Source organism: Chamaea fasciata, unplaced genomic scaffold (genome assembly GCF_029207755.1).
Source record: "Chamaea fasciata isolate MVZ Bird 193981 ecotype frontalis unplaced genomic scaffold, bChaFas1.0.hap1 SCAF_6, whole genome shotgun sequence".
In the NCBI taxonomy this organism is placed as follows: Eukaryota; Metazoa; Chordata; class Aves; order Passeriformes; family Sylviidae; genus Chamaea; species Chamaea fasciata.
In genome coordinates this window covers 9,365,020-9,385,860 of record NW_027094091.1, presented here as the reverse complement: position 1 = coordinate 9,385,860, position 20,841 = coordinate 9,365,020, and the positions used below count along the sequence as shown (strand labels likewise).

Below are 20,841 nucleotides of genomic sequence, written 5' to 3'. Positions count from 1 at the left end.
ACATCTTTTCATGGTGGAAAATGTGAAGCTTTTGGAAACCTTCAGCAACCAGAATTCATTCAGGAATGTGCAATAGAAGCTCAATCCAGTCAGTTTATCCACACTGATTATGAAGTAAACACTATTTGATGGTATCGCTTTATATTCAATATCAATCCACCAGTGTTTCAAAAAGAATCATTAAACAATGAATAATGCTTGATTGTAGATCTCTGTAGTAAATTAGAATATCCTAATTTAATAGAGTGTGATCTGTTATTTGCCAACAAACATACAGATTGCCTTATAAATCATGCAGCAGTGTGGTTATAGAATAACACTAGACTGGATTATATTTCATTACTCCCTATTGAACAGTCATGTTTCTGCCATGTAATGTAATTTTCCATCTTTTAACTTCATTTCTTTTACTAACAGAAATACAAATTAGTCCCCAGGAAAAATATTTACTAGGGGCAGGCAATTAACTGTGCTTTTCAGGGAATGGCACCACGCACGTGAATATCATTAAAATGCTTTTTGTTTTGGTTTTCACCCCACTGTATGTAGCTGTTTATGTATTTGATGAACCATAATGGGTTTAAGGCCAAAGCAGAGGAAATAAAATACCCCAGGTAAGTATAGATTAATGTGGTTTGCAATGCAGGCTTTCTGTTAATGTCTGTTTTTGTTCACATCAGTCGCTGACACTCCCAAAGGAGATTTCTCCTGAACTCTTCTGTTAATGATTCAAAATGCTTGAGGTGAAGTATGGTGTGGCTTTTGTTATTGCCTTGTGACTGTTTGTCCTGCTTACCTTGCTTAGCATTTATATTACAGATCCATGTCCTCCCAAAATGGGGAGCAGGAAAGGTTTGGAGTGTCACAGGCCATTTGTACTAATTAAAAATAGCTAAAAACTTTCTGAACACGTGGGGTGGAATCAAAGAGGTAAAGTAATACTACATCTTGTATCATTCAACGGTCTGGGAAAGACATAAATTATTGAAGCTGCTTTCATGGTGTTAGGCTTTAAAAGGCTTTATCACAAAAAACGCGTATCCCACTCTTCAGTATTTTAGGAAAAGGATAATTGAACATCATAAGTAGTAACTTGGCTTGCTACAGTCCTTAAAAGCATATTTTTAGGACCTGTTACTTTGAGAATATCCACTTGGATCTGGCGAGTGCCTGATTCACATCGTGGAATATTGAGACATTGCTTGGAAGTTCCCATTATATGTTGAAATCCTTTTGAAAATTTCAGCCAGGGGTGTGTACTTCACTTCAGTGTATGATGGAAGCTTGCTGAGTGGAAGTCCCAGTGTTTTGAAGCTCAGCAGGTCCTTACGGGCTCTTACATCCCGAGGACACCCAGGAACCTCAGGCAGGTTTGTGCATAGGAGAAGCACAAAGGTATAAAAAGCCTGGTAACCACAAAGTAACATTCCTTGAGACCGTAAGTAACTCACACATTACAGGAGCTGCCAAAACCTGCAGTTAACGGTCTCATCTTTTCATTTCTGCAGGGGTTTCAGAACCTCCTTTCATCTTTTCAGATGGGATTCTCTAACAAGCTCAGTGTTGGCCTCACACTGTTCCCATAGACATCACTGAGGGTGTTATCCTGGGCTTAACAGGAATAATTAGAACAAACTGGAACACTTGGGAAAAATCCCCGTTGACCTGTTTTGCAGTTGACATGTAACAGTAAATTTTTAAAGGTTTAAGTGAGAAGTAAAGGGGTTTTTGTGAGAAAACAGAAAACTTCTTAAACTGTAGCAAAAGAATCAACAACCAAAAAAATGCACAAACAGACAAACAAAAAAACAACCCACAGAAAACACGAACTTTAACTTGGTAAAAAAATTTAACGTGAGGTACCACAGTCTCACCTTTATTGCTCAGTGCATGATATTGCCAGTGCTGGATATTCCAAGGTACCCTGAGGATGAGGATTTGTTCCATCTTTAATGAGATCTGGGAGGATCCAGGCTCCAGTCAGGAAATGGCCCAGTGATCCAGCCGTGGAATGACCTTGCTATATTTTGTTTTGGAGTAACCTTGCTATATGTCATTTTGTTTTCTGTTTGTAGCTGGACAGTGCCACTTCTCTCATCCAGGCAGCTAAAAACCTGATGAACGCTGTGGTCCTTACAGTGAAAGCATCTTATGTGGCTTCTACTAAATATCAGAAGGTCTATGGCACTGCTGCAGTGAACTCTCCAGTTGTATCTTGGAAGATGAAGGCCCCCGAGAAGAAACCTCTAGTAAAGAGAGAAAAACCAGAAGAATATCAGACAAGAGTGAGGAGAGGGTCCCAGAAGAAACATATTTCCCCTGTACAGGCCTTAAGTGAATTTAAAGCTATGGATTCATTCTAAACCACTGAGCTTTACCAGGAGGGTTTTATATTCTTTTTTGTATGCGTACCTGCCGACTTGTGTGCGTCTGGCATGGGGTTGGGGGGACAAAGTGACAATTTGCATGCGACCTGAGACTCTATTCCAGTAAATAACTCTCTACAGTGCCCAAAATTCAGGGCATTGCCTTCTGATGTTAAGTGGACTTAACTCCAAGCTTCCTTTGTAAACTGAAAAATAGCATTAAATTGGCCAAAGAATTTGCATCACGGGGGTATACATGTGGAATAAATGATAAATTCAAGTCTAAACCCTGAAATTTTTATGCATGCAAGAAACATTAGGTTGGCAGGTATACTAAGTGAAAACAAAAAAAAAAAAAAAAGGAATTGTAATGGTAGACCATAAAGCTTGTATTGCTTCTGTTGCAGTGCAAAAATGTACTAGCCAATATGCTTCAATGTGTGGCCCAATAATTAAATGATATAACTTTTAAGTCATCTTCATTATAGTATGTGAATTTTTAAAACAGATTCAAACTAATTCATCTTAAAAATGCTTCTTTTGAAACAGATTTTTGTTCTTTATATTCTAGTAGTGTTATGATTGCTCACATTTCAATTAATCCCATTAATATGACCAGAGGTTTACTTTTGCCAATTGAATTCCTTATGGTGGAGTATGAAGCACAATATGGTGATTGACATTGCCTTTTATATTATGATTATTATTCTGATTATTCTGATTATTATTATTATTATATTAGTAATAGAAGACCTGGTGGTGGAATGTTTAGAGACACGGAAACTGACAATGTGAGAACTTAGAGGCAAATATGTAGGTGTAGCTTGGATTACAGGTATCTGACATACCATTGTAACCACTAACTCAATAAACTCATTTAACCTTGGAATCCTCAATCTGGCTCATCTCCTTTAATGCACAGGTATCTCCTGAATCATAGTTGATGCACAGAGTTACTAGTTCTGCCTCCTGCTTCCTTTTTTATTCTTAATTTTTGTGAATTTTCTCATTTTTTAATAACCAGAAGAAGCCAAACATGGTCAGTGGGTCAAAACCAGAGTTTAAATCTGAGACAGATTTTACCCTCAATACATATGAGACATATGTGTCATGTGGGATGAAATTACTTGTTTAAATGCAACACCTCAGAACAATCATAAAGATAATTCAATTTATTCACCTGTAAGATTGGCACTTCAGAACTTTGGAATCATCTGTTGTGCCACACTTTACAGACGTGTACAAATTCCACTGCACAAATATCTACTTTAATTCCCTTTTAGCACCAACAGTTACTTAACTAAAGAGCCTGTATTATCATTATCAAAAAGTCTGAGTGTCTATGGAAAAGAAAAACAATGAGCATCTCTTAATTTTCCTTATTAGATACTATCAAGTTAAGGGAACATTCATGGCCTCAGAGGGGATCTGAAACACTGATAAACACTGAGTTACAGCAATAGTGACAAGTGTAGCCCTTGCAGAGTTTTTGAGAGATGTTTGGATGTTGTCTCAGATATGCTGATTATTCCTCAGAATAGCAAAGCACCAAATTTTGTTCTATTGCCCTCCTACACAGTCTATGTAAAGAAATGTACTCTCAGAGGTCTTTTAGGAAATTACTATTTTTGCTTTGTTTAGTTGTACTGTGTAATAAAAGTGGTTCCCCAATCAGAGCTGGAGAATGTAGACATGACCAAAATATATGAGATGTGGGGAAGTCCTTGCGGAGCTTCCCTGTGAAGCCCTGGAGTCTGACATAGACTGACATTGCTTGTGGTAGCAATTAACCCCCTAAAAGTAATTGGGATCTTTACAAATGAGATTACAGAGACAAAAGACAGATACAGAGTCTAAAGACAAAAATAACAAATAACAGACAGATAAAAATGTCCTGGTGTGCTGCATGAAAAAGGAAAATAGGCAATTTGCCATGAATAAAAGTAATAACACTTCTTCAGAAGTGTTTTCCTCTAAAACTCTGATGGATTAACTTGATGGTTGCTTTAAAATTATGTTGTTGCTCTAAAAGGCACCTCAAGCTTGGAAAAGTTTAGAGGAAAGCATGTAGTCTAATGGAATCTGTGAACATGTGGACTTTCCAGTGCTGGGGTCTCCATTGGTAAAGAGCATAGTGAAAGGATTCTGGGATCAGTCACTCACCCAGAACAGTGACTGTGTCTGTGAAATGCTCCAGGAAAATCAGAGTGAGGGAAGAATCCAGAGTGATTTGGGGCAACTTAGTCCATGGCCATTAGAGTCCTACTTTGGAGGGGTTATTTGCCTTCTGTCCATCTATACTCTAAATGTATTCATGGTCAGATGAGAAAATTTAGTGTTGATAAATGATAAAGTAATACACATGAAAAAATGAGCCATGAACCAACCAGGATGGGCCAGTTCATGAGCTACAGCTCCTGTAGCAAAGCCTACAGGATGAGGACAGGTTTGATAGAGGAGAATACTGGGTGCCTGTGTTTGGATCGTTCATGCAGCTTTTATCCACTCATCTGAAACAAGGGATGGAAAAGTACATGGAAACATGAGAAGCATTACAAAATCTGGAATTGCTGTCCTGCAACGAGAGACTAAATCAGGTAAGGCACCAACAGTTTTGAACTAAATGGGCTTTAAGGTCCCTTCCAGCCCAAACCATTCCATGATTCTATGAAATTCCTAAATATGTAAAAAGTAACAGTGGCCTTTCAAACTCAAAAATTCAGTGTTACAAAGTGAACTGTCAAACAGCAAGCTCAATATTTTTAAAAAATATATTTTTTCTTAAAATTAGTAAATTGTGAAATTCATTTTCACAATGTCACAATTGCCACAATGATAATTCCATTAACTGCACCAATCAAGAATTCATCACACAGGAATTTCCATCTTGAAATCCTGCAAACCTTACAGATCTAGAAGAATTTTGAGTGTAGCGTAAAGATAGGCATATAAAATTAATGTGGATTTCAGAAATGTTCTCTAGAGACAGTCCTCCATTGAAAAAAGGAAACTCCACACCTTTGCTCAGAAATCTGCACCCCTTTCTCATGACTATCACCTTGGTTCTCAACTAAAATGTGTGGCTATCACACATCTTCCTGTGTACCTACAACCTGGAAAACGTTCAAGTTGTAGCTAAAATGCAGGAGAAGTGAATATATTTATATATTTCTTAATGACAGAACTTAGTTATTTTTAAATAATTTGATTTCAGCTGATAAATATACAGCAAATTACTGTTTTGAAGATCATCATGAAAGTCAGAGAGGCCTCCCTGGGCTGGGGAAAGTTTCTAATGTGGTTTTAAATTCTCTGGTCACTCTTCTTGTTATTCATATGGCAAGCATTGTATTTTCCCTCTGAGAATTAAACACCTAAGTTACCAAAGTCAGTCAGAAATGTCTGCAGCTTTTCACCTGTGGCCATAAGAAGAAGCCCAGAGAAAATTTTTGGCTTTCCATTTTGATAAACTTCCCATTTTGGCTTTCCCATTTTTAATAAACCATGGGAAAATGGCCATGAAGGTATTTTAATTTATAATACACATCTTCAGCAAGGATATAGTTCCTGAATTTAGAAGTCAGAGGACACAGAAAGCCTGTGGAAAACTTTCAGAATAATTTTCCTAAGTTTTCTTTTTCCCTTACTTGTTTATTTATTAAATTGAGAATCTGAAAATGAAAGGTTAACATAGCTAAACATGTATTTTAGGTCAAGGAGCTACTGAGCAGATCATTACTACAAAGGAATAGATGTTTGAAGTGTAGCAAAATAACTTAGTCCATTACTCAAACATAGCACTTTTTAATCCTTAATTCCCACCGATCTCAATCTCATTATTAAACTCACACATGAGTTCAAGTGCTCGGCTCCATATGAATGATAGTTTTCATATATTTAAAGCTAAACAAATGCTTTGGCAATAAGGGAGCAGGGGATGAAGCATCTGCAGAGGTTCTCTTTGATCCAGTATTTTCCTGCCACACTGCCCTCGGAGTGGGAAATGCTGGTCAACAGTTCAGATCTTTTACCCCTTAGAAAGAGGTGGACCAAGGTGTGGAAATGCAGAGGGAAACAGTCCCATGAAAACAAAAATATTGTGTGGATATTTTAATATCTGGTGTTTTATTCTGTACCTCAAAGATAGCTAGCCAAAGCAAGGTTCCTGTGTCTCTCTGAAACTCGATTTTAATATAGAGGATGGACATTTGTAGACTTAAAATTACATTTTTGCATATAAAAATGGAGATTTCAGTCAGATTTTCAAGAAAAAAATTAGTAGCTTTGGTTTTTTTTTTTTTAAATGAACCTCCTGGTATGAATCTGAATTAAAGGCTTATAATGGAAAATGTATCTCTTTTCACTCTTTTTATAAATACACTCCGTTGTTTTTATAAACAACCCCTCAGACCAGACAGGGCTGTTCAGGTAATTTGTAATATGATGAATATGTGTGTGGAGAAGGAAGGAAGCTGAAAGAGACAGAAAGGATAATTTTTTTTTTGGCTGAAACTTCATCAGGAGTTTGCCTAGAAGTGAAAGGTCAGGTCTGAAGCTGTGTCCAAGGGAAGGCACATTATCCCATGCTATCCTAGCAGGGAATTCAGGCACCTGTTTGGAAGTTGAGCCCACCCTGATCTTGCTGCTGAGCTGCACCTGCAGAGATCAGGAATAACCAGGATTTTTTCCTGTTTCTCACTGAATGACCAAGTGCATCCTCAAGCAAGGGTTCACACATTTCTCCTGCTTTAGATATTTTTCCCTTTATGACTCAGTTAACACCAAGTTATGGAGAACTTGACAGCTTGATAAAAGCTGTGGGAGGTAGATATGTATTTTTGTGCTCTAGTTATACCTTTAAAGGAATAAATATTTAATTACTTGAGGAATGTTTTCTTCTTTTGATAATGTTAGGTGAGGTGTTATAGGTGAGTAGCTGTTACCCAATCTTGTCTTCTCCCTTTGGGCAATATTTCAAAGTTCCAGTGTTGTTTGGTAACTCCTGCATAATAATGGGCTTGAAAAGAGCGGAATCACTACAGAATGTGAAATGTTTATACTTACCTGCTTTATCCCAGCTCACTAAAAATTAAACACAAGGAAGAAAGAGAGATAAAGTAGTGTTTCCAAAGCCTCCTAGAATATTCAGAGGTAATGACTCTGCTAGAAGGATGTGTTTGATCTATTACTTTCTTTTCCTGAAATATTTCATGCAGAAATTACTTTTAAAAAAATGTTCTTTGGCCTGCATTTCAAGGAGGTCATATTAAATTATCTTTATGGCTCTGTTTCCTCACTGAACCATAGATTTGGATGCTAGCAGGAGGATAAATAAAAACAAAATCCATTTTAAAATCTTAATCTCTCATAATCAGTTTGAATATTTTTCTATATCTGCGACTATTTTTAATTATGTGCACTCTGGGTGTGCCTGCACAAAAATTTCCAGGATACAGAGAAATGACCAAAAATCTGAGAAGCAGAAATTTACTCCCCAGGAAGAAGGTGCTGCAGTTATTTAGCGGAATATTGCACGAATGTCACACAAGAGCTTCTGGGTGGGATGTACTGAGTTTTTTAAGATCTCTGCAGATCCCAATGCCTAAATTTATATATATATATATATATACACACATATGTATGTGTGTATATTTATGCATAAATACATATATATTGGGCCCCTCACTCCAAGGAGACATTGAGGGGCTGCAGAGTCCAGGGAAGGGAATGGAGCTGGGGAAGGGTCTGGAGCACCAGGAGCAGCTGAGGGAGCTGGAAAAGGGGCTCAGCCTGGAGAAAAGGAGGCTCAGGGGGGACCTTGTGGCTCTGCACAGCTCCCTGACGGGAGGGGACAGCCGGGGGGTCGGGCTCTGCTCCCAGGGAACAGGGACAGGAGGAGAGGGAACGGCCTCAGGCTGGGCCAGGGGAGGTTTAGATTGGATATTGGGGGAAAAATCTTCACAATCAGGGTTGTCAGGTATTGGAACAGGCTGCCCAGGGAAGTGGTGGGCTCACCATCCCTGGAAGTGTTCAAAAAAGTGTGGATGTGGCACTTCAGGACTTGGGTCAGTGGTGGCCTTGGCTGTGCTGGGGGGATGGCTGGACTGGATGATCTTAGAGGGCTTTTCCAACCTCAATGAATCTATGATTTTACACATATATACATATATACACATATATGAACCCAGATACAGTTTATGGTGGGGTTATATTTGGTTTTGGTTGAGTTTTGGCTGTGTGGAAGCCCAGTCTGGTTCTGTTAAACCCCAGGCCCCAGGTTTCCTCAGCTTGCCAGCAGCACTGAGCATTACACAGTCCCAGGCCTGGAACCTGCAGGAGCTCCCAGATACCCTGTGCTCGATGTCACACACAAGTTTCATTATTAATTAATGATCTACACCTGAGGCTGTAAGGAAGCTCCATGATTTGGTCCGTAATTGTGGAATAAATTAAGATCACTGGACTTTGTCACAGAGGTACATGAAGCCCACGTGCATCTGAGGTTCAGCTGTTCCTTCAGACAGAGATGTAAATCTGCAGTGCACAGCTGGGGGCTCAGACAGCTCTGGGGTCTTTCAAGGAGTCATTTATTTGGGCTGGGAAGAAAAGCTTCTCCCGTTTTACCGGATGCCTTGGGAAGGCTGACCTGAAAAAGGGACTGGGCAGAGCTAGAGAATAAAATAGATATTTATTAAAAGGCCTCTGAGGACACACCTTGGGCAGCACAAGAGCCTGGCCAGGGCTACACCCAAGGCAGACTTTAAAGGGTCACAAAATGGACGATCGGTCACGAGGTCTCACATTTTTATAGGTTTTGTCCAATTACAGCTTCAGTGAGTGAGGTCTCATCCTTGTTGTTTTCTCTCTTCAGCCCACTGTTGTTAATGCTTCTGGGTCTAGAAACTTGTACTCGTTGTCGGTGGTCCTCAGCAGGAAAGGATTTGTTTTGTCTCCCTACCCTGTGAAGAGAGCTGACTGACACTTATGAGGCTCAGAACTGCACCCCTAGGCAGCACAGAATCTGAAAAACATGAAAGCTGAAACTTAAGGCATCATACCTAGTGCCCTCATATAAACTGATTTGGGCACTCACACAATTTTCCACATTTGGAGAGCAAAGGGCAAAGATTTATGTTCTCCCTTCAGTCGCAGTGATGTCTCAAAAATCCCACACACACTGTGGGAGATCCCTGTCACTGGGAGCAGTTTAAACCACAGGTTTGTGTTTGTGTGGATTAGTGGAAAGATTCCCTGCCTGAGGGCACAGGGTGTGCTGCAGGTATCTCAAACATCAGCTTTATTGTACACTGAACATGAGTCACCAGTCCACAGGAAGAGATTTTAGTTTTTCTCAGTGTGTGCACCTTCAAGTGCTTCTACTGCTCATAGAAAAAAATCTTTCTTTTTTCTTTTACCTACAACAGTGACTTTGTAAAGTGACTGTAGGGAAAAAAAAAACAAAACAGTTTGCATCTGAGCTCCTATTTTGCATGGACACATGAAAGAAGTAACTGTGGGAAGGAGTGATACAAGTTCATAAATCAGGTATTTCCTGGAGTCACAAAAACTGTATTGGATAAGACCTTGCAGGTTGCCTTTTCTCTTCTTTATTTCTTTATAACTTATTTCCTGTTTTGAATTATCCACTTCTATCTATTCTTTCTTTTTTATGAGTAAACTTCCATCACTTCAGCCTAAAGAAGCTGGAAGCATCTCTCATGGTTGAAGGGGACTTGGATCACTATTTCATCCACTAAAATTCTAGGGCTGGGATTTGATTTTTTGCACAAATCAATCCTTTTAAAAATTTCTTTGCTTTTAAAAGAATCATGAAAAGGAGGTTACAGTCCATATCTCTGTGACAGCATTTGTGTGAAAATAATTACTCTTTGTACCTTGAAAATTTTCAGGTTAGGATCCTTGGGAGGAGGAGGAGGAGGAGGAGAAAAAGGATTTTGCACTGGCATCTCTGAAAACACTTTGAAAAGAAGCCTCAAAAAACAAATCCTGAAATAAAACAGGACATGGTCAAGTATTGTCATCTTGAAGTTCTATGACTAATTCCTTGGAAATAAGTGAAGAAATAGGTTAAAATAACTCTAGATATGTATTTATTTGAACACAACTTATTTGATGTTAAATTTAAGAGAGATGTAAAGGTGTATGGAGCCTTTATCATTTAAATTTTAATAGATCTTAAGGAAGAATGTAGGAAACATGGGGGTTTGATCAATCTTCAAAGTCTCTCTTTATCCCTTTTCATCATCCTAAGGATTTTTTGTGGTGAAATTGCAGTCAGATGAGCATATTGTGCTTATCCAGGGTGATGCAGGCTTACCCATCCCACTTTGTGTAAATATATGCTGTATATTAAAGAAGAAAATATTTTTTTTAAAAAGTCTGTAAATGTTTTATAAAAATTTTCAGACTAAAAGAGACCTAAACCACTGGCCACTGTGTCCCCTGAATAAGATACAGATATTGGAGACTCTCACTGAACCTCTGCAACCAGGTAGATGGTAAGAAAAATAAAACTGAATTAGTCTAAGTCTACGCCCACACAGATACTCACATGTAAACCAGTAATCTCTGTTAATTTCCCAAAGATATTTCATCAGTAAAAATATTCCTGTACTGTTGTGGGTTGCATTTTGAGACATATATTGTTACTGCATCCTACTTTTATCACCATCAGTCTCCTCAGCTAATTTTTATTGTTTGATTCTTAAGAATTTTATGAAAAAAACAAATTATCTGTAGTGGTGTTTTTTTGGTTTTTTGTTTGTTTGTTTTTCTTTTTTTCTGTAAAGCACAAGTCAATAGAAACCACTCAGAAAGATAAAAAAAGGAAAAACAAACAAACAAAAAAAGAGCACCCTGATAAATATTTAGTTGTCTCTTGATTTTTCCAGATATCAAATCTACCAATATTACACCACAAACCCAACACACAAAACCTGCAACTCCCCTCCTGAAAGAGCTGCACTCCATAGTGACCATCCTTCACAGTGAAACTGTTACAGCTTCCAGATTCAAACTTTGTGGATTATGGGAAACTTTCAAGTCTCAGTCTGAAATTAGATGATACGTGTAAGCCGATTTCATGGATAAAGGTTTTCACACTGGGATTGTATTGGCCAGGCTGAATCTGGGAGAATTTATAACTTAGCTTGACTCATGTCCCCAGATAATTTAATTGTGCACAACCAGGCACAAGGGTCTTTTAGTTCCTTCCCTCAGTACAGAAAGACAGAGCAGAAATCTGCTTTCAGACTCAAGTATAATTGTAAAAGACTGGTGTTTGTTTCCATTTCAGAAACTACTGCCTTCAGTTAATAAAAATGTGAAGAAAAACTCCTTAAATGACTTTTTTTTTCCCCTTAATCACCTTCTCAAATGTCTGACAAACTTTGGGGGGAGGGGGGTGGAAGAGAGAGAGACAGAGAGAAAATTACCAAGGCAGCCCTAAAGCCTGTTAATTTATACTGGTTTTACTCCCGAAAACGTCTGGCTGAGAATATGGTTTGTTAATTGACCTGTGGAGTATCGTGTGTTGGGCTAACTAAATTGTCTCCTGATAATGCCCTCTTCATCAAGGCTTATTGCTTTCCTGCAGCTGATTAGGGCATCAATTAAACATCAAAAGAGAAATGGAAAACCTGCAGCTGATGTGGGAATGTCAGAGTGTCCTGCATGCTGCAGAGGGCACACTGACCTTTGCTTCCCTGGGCCTTGGTGAGGATAAACACAGAGATTTATGTGGAAGCCACGCTTCCCATTAAGTTTAATTGCTCCCCTGGAACCTTCCCAGCTGAATGGAGGATTCTGTCCTACCTGGGGTGCCAGAAACTGATGCCTTGAGAGGCTGACCTGGAACAGACACTGGACAGTTAAAGAAAGAAGTAAATATTTATTAAAAGGCCTTCAGGATACACCTTGGGCAGTACAAGAGCCTGGCCAGGGATACATCCAAGGCAGACTTTAAATGGTCACAAAATGGGCGACCGGTGACGAGGTCTCACACTTTTGTAAGTTTTGGTCCATTTGCATGTTGGGGTTTAATTATCCAATTACAGTTTCAGATTATGAAATCCCATCCTTGTGGTTTTCTCTCTTAAGTCCACTGTTGTTTGTGCTTTTGGGCCTGAAAACTTGTAACCATTTTCCTTGGTCTCCAGCAGGAAAAGGATTTTTGTCTACCTACTCTGTGAAGAGAACTTACTGACACTTAATATGAAACTCAGAGCTGTACCCCTAGGCAGCACAGAATCTGAAAAACATGAAAGCTAAAACTTAAGGCATCATCCTGGCTGTGAGGATGTGGGCGAGGTAAGGCTCTTGCCAAATGGAGGGGTTCACATTCTTTGGTTTGCTTTGGTTTGCTTTGGTTTGGATTGGGGTCTCAGAGGTGCTGGCAGGAGCTGCAGAGGCTCCTCAGATTGTTGGAGCTCAGCAGCAGAATGTCTCTCTGGCGTGTGACAAAGGCAGCTTGCAGGAGGTAACCTGCATTTACAGCACTTCTACAGGAAAAAATGAGCCAACAGACCTCATTCAGAGTGAACTGCATTTATTATTGATGAAGTATTTTAGATTGCAGTGACATTTTATTTTTCCTTCCAGGATTGGTGTTTCTTACTTGGGAGGTTTTTCTACATTATTATTTCAATCCTACAAAGCACCTTCCTCTTTTATTTTCAGCTTTCACTTTCTTCTTACTCCTTCCAAAGCTGTGGGATTTTAGGTTTGCAGTCAAGCTATTGAAAGCTCTGTTCTTGCTTTTAAAAATACTTCACTACTGATTATTTTATGTCTTTTTCTTTTCTCTTACTTCCTCAGCATTTTGTTCAGGAGGAAGCATCATTATTTATATTAACCTCATTGTGGGAGCATCTTACAATTCCCCACTGTGATGGCATTAGGAAGTTTTTTTCAGTGGCCTGGGACAGAGGAAATGTTGTCAAACAGCTTTGTCCTTTATCACACATTTCTGCAAGAGAAAGCTTGGGCTGAGTGCATCCATATCACAAAGGTTTTAATGGTCTCAGAATTCTCATAGATCTTCACTTCAGAATGTTCAGATGGGTTATGTACAGGCCTCTGTATTGTCTGTCTTGTTTTGTTATCTATCTTGTGCCACAGAACATGACTTGGGGATAACCAAACTGGCTGTGCCTGAGCTGCAGCTGAAACCAGAAGCAGTAAAAAAGCCCCACAGCCTTTTTTCTGAGCAAGTAAATCCCTGATAAGCAGCATTTTACACTGGCTGAAAAAGTTATCCAGGGTCTGAACACAGAAAAGACATGACTTTTCTCTACAGTAATCTTTTATAAGGAGATTAAAATAAATGTAAAAGTCAAGATTCATTATGTCATAATATTTCTGAACTAAAATGCAAAAAATGTCTTGAGGAAACACGATAGTCACAAAAACCCCCAAAATGAACAACTACCTTTGTCCACTGCACTATTGCAGCTGGTCCCCTGAATTCAGGCTTGTTTTCAATCAATCACTGGCTCTCTGACTGGAAACTGTCCTCAAAGAAACTCCCCATTTTCTTCAATGTCTGCACCTCTCAGATGCCCTTCTCTGCCCTACGTGCTCCCTCTCTTGTCTTCCCCTTTGTTTGGAGCCCAATTTTCCTTTCTCCAGGGATCATCTTCTCCCCACCACTTTTCCCAGGCAACCTCTGTCTATTCAAAGCTGGCTGGGGAGTCTCTGCCCCAGGCGTTGCAGGGTGAGGATGTGCAGCTCTCAGTCTCAGGTGTGTGAATTAGGACTGTCCAAAAGCTGGGCCATCCCAGACTGACTCCAAAGCATTATTTGTCAGAAACAAAATGTTCCATTTGGATTATCTACTCTGTGATGATTACCCTGAGAGAAGGGCTGGGAGCTGCCTCTGCATTATCCTGTCAGGCTGCACTCAGCAGTGACCTGAGACCCTCTTTGCTAAAACCACTGAGCTCGGTTTGCTGGCTGGCTGCAGGGAAAAACTTGGCTGGGATACCCCAGGAAAACACCTCAGGGGCTCCACACTGTGGACCAGCAATGCAGAGTAGGAGCAGAGGAGTCAAAGATTCCCCTGCAGCTTTCCCTGGGACACTTTTCCCAGCTATTTCAAATTTGAAACAGGACTGTTGCCCTCCCTCACTTTGGCTCTGTTGGGTTTTTTGGGGAGGATTAGTTTTTATTTACTTCCTGTCAAAGTGTGATTTCTCAGAGAAGGCTTTGATGAGAGAGATTAATTTTCATGTTTTAGGTTTTATGTTGTGTGTTGCCTGAACTGAAATAGTGCCACACAAGTGTTACTGTGGGAACCACTTAACACTGGCCCTCTTAGCAAGAGCTTCCTTTGCCTGGAAATCCTTTTTTTCCTGGGCTTTCAGTCTCTCATAGATAGACCCTGAAGTGTGGGTGTGTTTGTTACAGACACTTAATTTCTACTCTTTTAGATTTGTGCCTTTTTAAGACTCACAAAACTTGCTTGCAGACCACGGTGCAGAAGTGCACGTGCTGGGTAGACTGTTGGGTCACTTACTGCAGTTAGCACATAAAAGGCAGTATTTGGGCATTTAGCTTAATTATTTGGGTTAGGCTGCAGTTGGAGATACAACTAATCTTTGCCCAAAATGTCAGATTGCTTAAAAAATAAACAGAAGTGTGGCAGATGTGGGAACAGGTGGTGGAGGTGGCGAAGGAAACCAGACCATCGATGGAAAGGAGGTGTGGGAGCTGAGTTTATCTGATCACTTCAAAACACTTGTAACTTCTACACTGAATGGAGGTCTTTTGGGGTTGATTTTTAGGATCAAGTGTGGGAGCTGGGTTTATCTGACCTCTACAACACACTCAGAACTTGTGCACTGAATGGGGGAGCTTTGGGGCTGATTTCTGTGATCAGGTGTGGAAGCTTTTCCTGCTGCCTGGTGTGTGTGTTGGAATGAAATCTCTGACCGCACCGCCCAGAGTGCTGGGGCTGGGGAGGGGCCCAGGAGCAGCCTGTGTGGGATGGCACAAAGCTCAGGGAGGGTTTGTTAACCTGTTTGCTCTGCCTTTATTCTCAATTCTGACTGCCTGTCTCATTAACCTGTGTGATCTGACACCGTCTCTGTAGGAGGCCACTTGAGCACAGAAGCTCTCTCTGCACGTGGAAGCTTCAGAAACCAATTTAAACTTGACAATAAGTGCTGGAGGAATTGCAGGAGCCTCACTTCTGAAGTCATAAATGTATATCAATAAAAAGGAACTTTGTAAGTATGCTGTGTAAAAATCCTCTATTTGCAATTAATTCTATATTAAAATCCATGTATTGAAGGATTAGACACCAGTAAAATATGTATATTACTGAAGCAATGAGTCATATCCCCAATGATGTGGCCCCTTGTGAAGAATTTTATCAGGAGTTTAATTAATCTTTTTTTAATATTAATCTTTTTTTTTAATTGCCACAAACATCTTTTATTCTAATTATCTTTGTCTGAGGGTTTGGTAAGAAACCCTGTATCATTTTGTAATACAAATGCTTCATAACTGTGGATCCTTCTCCTGTGCAGTAACATTAAAGTGACTTTATATCCCTTATGTACACAAATAAAGGAGACAATTCAAAACCCTCTCTTTATCATATATTGATTATAATTGTTTTGCCAAAATGACCCTTCAGTCATAAGTTAGTTTAGCTTACAACACACTGAGATTGAATAAAGATTTTGTTCTTATACGTCTATTTTCCCCAATGGTAGTGATTTGACTCCAACTGAAATTTGTAAGGACATGTCTTCCACAGTGTCTTTTTATTTTGCTTTGTTTAAAAGAAGGGAAGGCAATCTTTCTTTACTTCAACCAATCTAAAATCAATCAATGGCAGCTGATTAACATTTGGAATCCCACTGTCATTTTAATGGATTTTCTTCTTCTGGTGTAAAATTTAAAATGCAAGCCCAGATTTTCCTTCAGCATCACTGACAGGCGACTCTGGGAATGCTTGAAATGCTTGGCCCCTGGAATGCCTGGCTGTGGTACAAGTTGCAGTTCCCTGATGACTAACACGGATGATGCCAAGGAAGCACTGGAATAAGGGGGTGGGAAGCTGTTGGGTGGGAGTAGTTGAAGGACTGTTTGGCATCATGGCAGAGCTCCCTGGCACGCAGAGCATGCTCCGAGTGCTTGCTCTGCCTTTTTCACTGGCACTGTATTCAATGGGTGTCTTTAAAGGATCACCAGCTCCGTGAGCCTTGTGCCTTATGGATTCCCCAAATGTGAAACCACTTGAGAAGTGACTCAGGCCTGTTTTTGTGCTCCTCTCCAGAGGAAAGAGGAAATCACTGGTATTTAACTGGAGTAATGCAGCACCTGGCTCAGATTAATCCATAGTTTTGTGTACTTCTTCTGGGTTTTTTTTTTTTTGTTTGTTTTTTTTTTTTTTTTGGTTTGGTTTTTTTTTTCCCCTTCCCCCCCCCCCCCATCCCCCACAACTTGTAGGCTTGTACATACCAGTTTGTGAGATTATCTTTTTAAGCAAGAATGGGGAAGAGAAGGCTCTGGGAAGAGCTTCCAGCAGTTTCCAGTCCCTAAAGGGGCTCTGAGAGATCTGGAGAGGGACTTAGGGCAAGAGCCTGGAGTGGCAGGGCAAGAGGGAATGGCTTTAGGCTAGAGCAGGGTATAGTTAGATTGGAAATTTTGTGGAAACTCTTGACTGTAAGAATGGTGAGACAGATTGCCAGAGAAGCTGTGGCTGCTCCTGGATCCCTGGATGTGTCCAAGGCCAGGTTGGACAGGGCTTGGAGAAACCTGGGACAAAGGGGGGTGTCCCAGCCCACGGGCAGGGGTGAAACGAAGTGATCTTTAAGGTCCCTTCCAACCCAAACCAGTCTATGATTTGCTGATTCTGTGAATATGGTCCGGTGTTCACAGCTTTGGTTTTAGCAGCAGATTATTGAGTCAGTGAGTTCAGATAAGCTAAAAAAAAAAAAATACCCAAACATTAAACAACCCAAAGCTTCTAAGGTATTCAAACTGCAGGGAGCTGTATTTATTTGACAAAGCCTTACTAAGAATTCTAAGAAATAAGATCCTAAAAAGCATTCTTATGCAAGCACAAGTAGTATAGTTCATCAATAATTGATGGCTGAGTGTTTAATATTGTCTACAGCTGTTCTTGTGTGTTTCTTTTTATTATTGCACTGTGACTCCACCAAGATTTCTGATTCTACTCTGAGGCCTTGCTGCAGGCATTTAAACTTACTTTTACAAGCATGCCACAAGTACAAGGCACAGAGCTAATGGCTCTGAGAATAAAAATAAGAAGGAAATCAGAGATCTGTGTAACCAATGAGCTCCTGGCTGTGTTAAGGTTGGAATATTTAAGAATAACTCCTGAAACACAGAGCACCTTGACATCAGCACTGTTAAATGTCAAACAGCAGGGAAATTCAGACAGGTAGAGAAAATGAAGCCTGGCAACCATCAGGTTTCTGTATTTTAAAACACTTCAGAGCAAATTGAAGAGGCTCTTGCCATTCTCTGTTCCCAGCACAGTTAGAGATGACTTGTGGTGCTCCATGCCCAAAACAGCCACTTGCAGTTTTGTTCTCTGTCTGACAACCTCTGGCCCCTGTTGGACAGAGCCTGGATAATAATTTTTCTGAAGAAGGACAAGATATTATTCAAATGATGCGCCATATGAACACCTCTGTCATAGAAATGAAGAATAAATTTGTCATAATATTTTAAGAGCTAGAGGTGAAGGGTTCAGTTTATAGAATATATCCAAGGCTGGGCAGATTTTAGTGCTCCACATCTTCCTACTATACATCTTTCTATAACTGAGAGCAAAACTCTTTATTTTGATGCTGTGTCCTTAAGTAAAATCCTCCCTCTCTCCTCTCACTTCCACCTTGAATAAATACAAGACAAATATTTTTAAAATGTTACCTGCTTTGAATAGCAACATTTTCAAGCAGCTTGGCTAGGAAATTGTAGGTATTTACTTCGAGAGGAAAAATATTTCTTACATTAGTTCATAAATATTTTCTTAGTATATAATTTAGGGGGGAAAGTCCAATAACTAGTGGTTCCCAAAATGCCAAATTGATTTTCACTCACAATAAGAAAAATCTATACTGAGGCTTTGAAGGGTTACAGTGAACAACTGATCTTCCTGTTTTAAACTTTAAATCAAACAAAGCTTTCTTTGAAAAAAAAAAAAAAAGATTATTTTCTGTGAGAAAAAAAAAAAAAAACAAAAACAAAAACAAAATATAGTTCCAGCGAGGCAGGTTTTAAAGAGAATTAGAGACTTCTTTGCAAAGGGCACCATTATCTGATTTAAGGCAGAATAGCTACACTGTCATCAAAAGTTAAACTTTTTAAGGTCTTTAAGTTATTACCTGGTGGGATTTTAAAAACAGGATGGTCTCTGCATTCTTCACTTGCAGTATTTTAGGCAGAACTCACCAGGCTGTGCATTGTGGAACCCTTGCCCAATATACATGTTTAAAAGAGCCTCTTTTTTGGATGGCAGCCTTTTTTTGCCAAAGTATCTCCTTTTAAGAGCATCATTTTCTATGCTGTGTGTTTATGAACCAGCTGAGAAAAAAAAATAGCCTGGACTAATTCTGTCCCATTTGAATCACAGAGTTACTGAGGTTGGAAAAGCCCTCTGAGATCATCAATCCCAACCATTCCCCAGCACTGCCAAGGCCAGCGCTGACCCATGTCCCCATGCCACATCCACACAGCTTTTAAATCCCTCCAGGGATGGGGACTCCAACACTGCCCTGGGCAGCTGTGCCAACACTTGCCAACCCTTTTTGTGAAGATTTTTTTTTTCCCAAATATCCAACCTAAAACTGCTCTAGCAGAACCTGATGCTGTTTCCTCTTGTTCTATTGGTTGTTATATATTCTTGCTATGAGTTAGAGATTATTCTGATTTTTTTTAGTCCAAGTAGTGTGCGATGGCATAAAAGAAATGCCTTGTAGCAATCTCAGTATGCAAAAACTGACACCATACACTTTAATAATGTGCAATTTCATGAAAGGAGGTACTAAATTAACTTGATAGGAACACTTTCAAAAGAAAATGTGATTTATAGCATCTTGTATTAGGTCTTTATCTGCTATATCTTGTGTCAACCATTATTTTCCTCAGAAGCAGTGTCACATTGATGTGCCTTTAGTTATTTGGTTTATCTAAATATTGGTTTATCTAAATACCAACACTGTCTTCATTTGAAGGATGTGGATGCAGGGCACAAGGGATTGCTGTGTTTTCAGATTTATTTTTTCCAGGACTGGAAATCACCCACATTCATCTGGGCTAATGGGGACACGTAAATCTTGCAGTCAAAGATGACACTGCTGGGTGCAGCTGAGCTCCAGTTCATTACGTCCTCACACATAATCATGAAATATGTGAGATTAACTGAGCCCTGGGAAATGCCTCTTTCTCACTGTTGGTGATGAAGGCGGTTTAGGATGATTTGCTCATAGGTGTCCACACTCTGCCAACTCCTCAAATTAAATATTGTTCAAAGAAAGTAAATAGGACAATGGAAGGATACCAGAGCCTGTCAGCTGAGCAATATTTCTGAGGGAAATGGAGTATGATGAGTGACTGCCAAGGAGGAAATCACAGGGATGCAAGCAGACAGAACATTATTGTCAGCACATCTTTAACGTGGTAAAATTAGGCAAAACTCACAGGTAAGATATCTGACCCTCTGCTACCTGCACAGACAAATTTCTGTTCCCAGGTTGGTCTAAACTGTGGGACAATTTTAAATTGCTTTAGCACAGACATTTTTTTTCAGCAATATTCTGTCTTAATCCCCAAGTATGGTGGAATTCAGGGGATATGCCATGGCTGCATTCAAATGAGGTTGTTGGTCAAACTTCATCCTGTCTTTCTGTCTGCAGCTGGGCTGAGCAAGCCCAGGGACAGCAGGAAGGGGACACATCCTCGTGGTGAGGCCAGGAGTAAATGAGATTTCAACCTCTGCCTTCAATTACGTGATGCCCAGCAAGTAACTTAAACCAAACTTTGCACAAATGGTCATTAATTGAGAACCCCTCCCTTCCAGGTCTCTCACCCTCACATCCCAGATGGTGACTGGCAGGAGCCTGAGCTCCTGCAGTAGCAGCCGAAGTCACTGAGTCTGTGCTTGAATAAAAAACAACCCAGGATATAGGGATAAGTACCCTGAAAAAAAAATTCCAGGTGTTTCAGGCTGGACTATCCTTATTATTTGTATTTACTTGATTTTAATCTCTTTGTGTTTCAGCTGCCCCTTGGTAGAATGGAATCATGTTGCCTCCCGGCAAGGGTAATTTAATTAAAAAAGTAGTTGGTTCTGAAGTGACGAGCACACTAGAAGGTTCAGGGAGAAATTAATAATTATGTTTTTGTAGCTGGAGTTGACTAGGGCAGAGTAAATTCAGGACAGGCCAGTAAACTGAAAGACGAGTGTCAAATGGCA

At 39.8% G+C, this 20,841-nt stretch overlaps 1 protein-coding gene and 1 long non-coding RNA gene across 4 annotated transcripts in view; both read left to right on the top strand.

Annotated features, from left to right (window-relative positions):
* Window positions 1–3,262, top strand: part of CTNNA2 (catenin alpha 2) — a 466,643-nt gene extending 463,381 nt beyond the window's left edge. For all 3 annotated transcript variants that reach the window (XM_066185389.1, XM_066185388.1, XM_066185390.1), the window contains one exon: window positions 2,076–3,262. In XM_066185389.1, coding sequence (XP_066041486.1) covers window positions 2,076–2,363 — 288 coding nt within the window. In that variant the 3' untranslated portion in view covers window positions 2,364–3,262. The remainder of the gene's footprint in view (window positions 1–2,075) is intronic.
* An 8,906-nt stretch (window positions 3,263–12,168) lies between these two features.
* LOC136290530 (uncharacterized) lies at window positions 12,169–15,565 on the top strand. Its single transcript, XR_010721180.1, has 3 exons — window positions 12,169–12,394; window positions 12,548–12,695; window positions 15,478–15,565. It is a non-coding gene; the product is annotated as an uncharacterized lncRNA (long non-coding RNA).
* Window positions 15,566–20,841: the final 5,276 nt, after the last annotated feature.